The 5645-nt window shown below is 39.4% G+C and overlaps 1 protein-coding gene across 1 annotated transcript in view; it reads right to left on the reverse strand.

The window, feature by feature from the left end:
• Positions 1-2558: 2558 nt before the first annotated feature.
• The window catches only part of LOC119574922 (N-acetylated-alpha-linked acidic dipeptidase 2-like), a 24577-nt gene continuing 21490 nt past the window's right edge, over positions 2559-5645 (reverse strand). The window contains exons 15-17 of the mRNA XM_037922193.1: positions 4591-4672; positions 3555-3647; positions 2559-2767 (exon numbers count right to left, since the gene is read on the reverse strand). Coding sequence (XP_037778121.1) covers positions 2569-2767; positions 3555-3647; positions 4591-4672 — 374 coding nt within the window. The 3' untranslated portion in view covers positions 2559-2568. The remainder of the gene's footprint in view (positions 2768-3554; positions 3648-4590; positions 4673-5645) is intronic.

Raw genomic sequence — 5645 nt, forward strand, 5'->3', positions numbered from 1 at the left:
ATACATAATATATATACATACATATATATACATACATATATATACATACATATATATATATTAATACATACATATATATATATATATATAATATATATATATATATATATATATAATATATATATATAATATGTGTGTGTGGTGTGTGTGTGTGTGTGTGTGTGTGTGTGTGTGTGTATGTGTGTGTGTGTGTGTGTGTGTATTATATATATGTCTTTATATATATATATATTTTTTTTTTTTTTTTTTAATATATTATATATATATATATATATATATATATATATATATATATATATATATTCGCTCCCCCCAAGAGCCATTTATTCCACTGCAGGACCACATCGCCACCACAGGTCATGTATAGCGCGATTACCTGCCCTACTGCGCCTCCCTGTGGTCTCCGTGTAGTGTGCCCCAGTGACCGTGCTGCGCAAAGTGGCCGCTGCCGCAATGGCTTTATAGTCTTGTTGTTTTACTTGTCTTTTCGTGTTTTATTTTATATTTTCAATATTGTAATTTCCTGTACTGGTTACTAGTATTCATTCCCCCACTTCTAACCATTATTCTACAAAATTGGAGATGTGAATATTAGAATATTAAATCTTTAAACAAAGTATAAAAGATAAATGAGCAGCTGAGAGTACTAAACACAAATGTGGTATTAAAAACCGTGTCGGGAGGTTACAAAAGTTGCTATTTAAAAGATAATTGTACATTTAAGAAAGACACCAGTGTGATATGCAAAGTAAAGTGTCCGATGAATACTCCTACTGCTCGCTGCGCTGTGGTCGATCCGTGACGCCTTGTCGCCCGGCCCGCATACGCTACCGACGCTCACCCATAACAGTTGGAGCCATTCGCTACGGGGTGAGCATAGAGGGAACCTGGGGAGGGGAAGAGGGGGAGGGGACGGAGGACCGAAGTTCGGCGACAGCAAATAGCATTTCTGTGACCTTTTATGGCTTTTTTCGGTCGCCTGCCGGAAAAGTCACTGTCCGTTTGTCCAGAGAGGGAGAAAGAGAGGGAGGGAGGGAGGGAAAGAAAGAGGGAGGGAGGGAGGGAAAGAAAGAGGGAGGGAGAGAGGGAGGGAGGGAGAGAGAGAGAGAGAGAGAGAGAGAGAGAGAGAGAGAGGGAGGGAGAGAAAGGGGAGAAAAAGAAAAGGGGAGAAAAGAGAGAGAGAGAGGAGAGAAAGAGAAGGGGAGGGGAGGGGGAGGGGAGAGGGGAGAGAGGAGAGAGGGGAAAAAGAGGAGGGAGAGAGAGGGGGAGGAGAGAAAAAAGAGAGAAAAAGAGAGAAAAGGGAGGGAGGGAAAAGGGAGAGAGAGGAGAGAGAGAAATGAGAGGAAGAGAGAGAGAGAGAGAGGGGAGAAGGAGGAGAGAGGGGGAGAGAAAGAGAGAGAGAGAGAAAGAGAGAGAAAGAGAGAGAGGGGGGAAGAAAGAGAGAGGGGGGGAAGAAAGAAGGGAGAGGGGAGAAAAAGAGAGGAGAGAAAAAGGGGAGAAGAAGAGAGAGGAGAGAAAGAAGGAGGGAAGAGAGAGAAGAGAGAGAGAAAGAAGAGAGAAAAAGAGAAAGAGAGAGAGGAGGAGGAGGGGGAAGGGGGGGAGAGAGGGAGGAGGAGGGAGAGGGAGGGAGGGAGGGAGGGGGAAGAGAGAGAAAGAGAGAGAGGAGGGAGAGAAGAGAGAGGGAGGGAGAGAAAGAGAAGGGAGGGAAATACAAGGGGAAGAAAGGGAAAGGAGAAAGGGGGAGGGAGGGAAGGAGAGGGTGGGAGAGAGGAACGAGGAGAGGGAGGGAGGGGAGAAAGGACGAGAGGGTGGGAGGGGGGGGGAGAGGGCGGGGGGGGGAGAAAAAAGGGGAGGGAGGGAGAAAAGAAGGGAGGAAGGGATGAAAAGGAGAAGATGGAAAGAAAAGTGGATGAAAAAAAAGGGAAATGAAGAGGGGAAAAGAAAAGGGAGGGAAAAAAAAAAAAGGAAGGGAGGGAGGGAGGGAAAGGAGGGAGGGAGAAAGAGGGGGGGAGGGGGGAGGAAGGGAGGGAGGGGGGAGAGGGGGGGGGGAGAGGGAGAGAGGAGAGAAAGTGGCGGGGGGGGAGGAGGGGGGGGGGAGGGGAAGGGAGGGAGGGGGGCGAGGGGTGAGGAGGGGAGGAAAGAAGAGATGAGAGGAGAGGATTGAAAAAAGCATTAAAACAAAAGAAAAAAAAAAAAAAACTCCCATTCCACTTCTCAAGTAAAACTCCCCCTTCCTCCCCCCCCACCCACCAAAAACGAGGGAGACAAAAGGGGGAAAGAAAAAAAAAAAAAAAAAAAAAAAAAAAAAAAAAAAAAAAAAAAAAAAAAAAAAAAAAAGGGAAAAAAAGTAAAAAAATTAAAAAAGAAAAAAAAATTTCAATAAAAAATTAAAAAAAAAGAAATTTGGAAAAAAAAAAAAAAAAAAAAGAAAAAAAAAAAAATAAAAAAAAAAAATTAAAAAAGGGAGGGAGAGAGAGAGAGAGAGAGAGAGAGAGAGAGAGAGAGAGAGAGAGAGAGAGAAAGAGAGAGAGAGAGAAAAAGAGGGAAAACTCACAAGGGGAAGAAATGCTACCACAGTTCGTCAGTCAAAACTCCGCTGGCCGTTTCCAGGGCGTGGGTCACAGCAGCCAGGTGTTGGGAGAAGGTCACCCACAGGTCAGCTCGCAGGTCATCCGGCGCTACCTGCAGGCTGTACAGGGTGTCAGACAGGCCAGCGAAGGCCGTGCCGGAGTAGGCGTCGTTCTTGCTCGGCGCCGTCACGACGTGGCTGGAAAGGGGCGAGAGATAAGGGGAGTTTCAGCTTCAGTACCAACGTCATCATCGTCGTCATCGTCATCACTATCGTCGTCATCGTCATCACTATCGTCGTCATGATCATAATCACTACCAACGTCAACATCGTCATCACTCTCGTTGTTGTCATTATCATCGTCACTACCATCGTCGTCGTCGTCGTCGTCACTATTATCATAATCATCATCACTATCATTGTGATCATCGCCAGGGAGACTGATGGTGATCATAATGGTAGTGGTGATGATGATGATACTGTAGATGGTGATGACGAGGATGATGATAACGGTGATGTTGACGAAGATGATGGTGGTGGTGGCGATGGTGGTGACGAGGATGATGATAGTGGCGATGGTGGTGAGGATGATGATGATTATGGTAGTGATGACGATGGTGGTGGTGATGATGGAGACAAAGAAACTGATCCTGATGACGAGGATGACGTCGACCTTTGAATCCCTCAAATGCATTACCAACACATTTAATCATAATAATTCAATTTACATTTATTACCAAAATATTCAATTTTACTCCCTATTCTACTTTCAATCAATTGTACACGCAATCTCCCCCCTTCTCCCCCCCACCCCACAAAAACGAGAAGAAAAAGAAAAGAAAAGAAAGGAAAAAAAAAAAGTAAATAAAAAAGAAAATAAATAATAATAAAAAAAAGAAATGGAAAAAGAGAAAACGAAAAAAAAAACTAAGAAATTAAAAAAGAAAACCACAAAGAAATTGAAATAAAAGGTAAACCCTCTTACTTATAATCCGGGCGCCCAGGCAGCCCGCGGGCGTCGATAAACGCTCTCTCAACCATCATTAATTGGTCATTAACGTGTCGGACTGCTAATGGGCTGAAAGAGCAGAAAAGAAGGCTAATTAAATGGACGGTTAATTAGTGTTAAGGTCATTAGGGCATAGAACTACTAACTGGCTGAGTTAAGAAAATGTTAATGAAATAAACGGTTAGTTAATGTTAAGGTCATTAGTGCATAGAACTGCTAATTGAATGAGAGTTAAAAAAGTTAATGATGTTGTAATTATTAACTGGTCGTTAAGTTGTCGAACTACTAATGGGCTGAAAGAGTCAATTAAATTAAATGAAGTCTGATAATGAATGATATGGTTAATGATATGCTCGACAGAAAAAAGATCAAGAAAATGATGATGATAAAGAAAAAAAAAATCAGAGTCAATGAAAGTATCAATATAAGGCTGACAGTAATGAAGAAATTAAGTAATGAAAATAACAGATTTCCGATTTTTAATAAATCAACGACTAAATGATGCTAATACAAATTAAATAAATAGAGAGAAAATAAGAAACCATGACAAACTATAACAATAAACATGTATATATATGTATATATATATATATATATATATATATATATATATATATATATATATATATATATATATATATATATATATATATGTGTGTGTGTGTGTGTGTGTGTGTGTGTGTGTGTGTGTGTGTGTGTGTGTGTGTGTGTGTGTGTGTGTGTGTGTCTGGTGTGTGTGTCTGTGTGTCTGTGTGTGTCTGTGTGTGTGTGTCTGCGTGTCTGTGTGTGTGTGTGTGTGTATGTTTGTGTGCGTGCGTGCGTGTATATGTGTATATATACACACACATGCTTACATATACACACACACACACATATCCAACCTTAATTCTTTTTCAAAGTTACCCCCCCACACACACAAAAATATAGACCGGTTCAAAAAGAAAAGAAAAAAAAAAATCCATATTGACAAGAGACTATTTTCCTTGCATCTCCTCGCCCAAACCTGACTTACTTCTCACGGTCCAGTTTCTCAGTTGAGTTCCAGAAGGCGCTTGTCGTTGACTTGAACCTTCGAACTGCTGCGGTAAAGTAATCTGGAGAAAGGCAACCATGTGAATTAAAAATAAAATGAGAGAAAGAAAAAATTGAAAAGGGTATGAATAAAATTTTTATTTATTTATTTATTATTATTTTTAGAAGTTATTCATACTTTTTTCATTTATTATTATTTTCATTCTCACTCATACTTTTTTCATTCATTTTCATTATTTTTTTTTTAGAAGATATTCACACTTTTTTCATTTATAATCATTATTTTTAGATGATGTTCATTCTCATTCATAACTTTTTTTTACCTTATTCTTTCATCTATTATATATATTTTTAGAGACATTCATTCTCACTCAAATGTAGAAAAGGTATGAATGAGAATGAATATCTTCACATGTATTTCTGACGAAGACGCAATCGAAACCGGTCAAATACATCTCTTGTATTGTGAAGATATTCATTCTCATTCATACCTTTTCTACAACAACGTGCACATAAACACATGAAAGATGAAAAGAACCTTAGTAAGAAATGGAAATTGAATTGTATCGTATCTCTATAATAATAATAATTTCTTATTGTGGATGTATTCTTTCTGAGGAATAGCAGTAATGATAATGATAATAATAACGTTAACAATTGTAATAATCATAACACTAATATTGATGACGACGACGACGACGACGACGACATGATGACGATGACGACGACGACGACGACGATGACGACGATGACGATGATGACGATGACGATGACGATGACGACGACGATGATGATGATGATGATGATGACGATGATGATGATGACGATGATGATGATGATTGGACGATGAGACGATGATGATGACGATTGAATGGAGATGGACGATTGATGATGACGATGATGATGGTCATAATGATAATAATAGTCATATGATAAAACATAGTAAATAATAATAATAATTAATAATAAATAATAATAATAATAATAATAAAATAACAATAATAGCAATAATAGCAATAATAATAATAACAATAA

This window comes from Penaeus monodon, chromosome 7 (genome assembly GCF_015228065.2).
Source record: "Penaeus monodon isolate SGIC_2016 chromosome 7, NSTDA_Pmon_1, whole genome shotgun sequence".
Lineage (NCBI taxonomy): Eukaryota > Metazoa > Arthropoda > Malacostraca > Decapoda > Penaeidae > Penaeus > Penaeus monodon.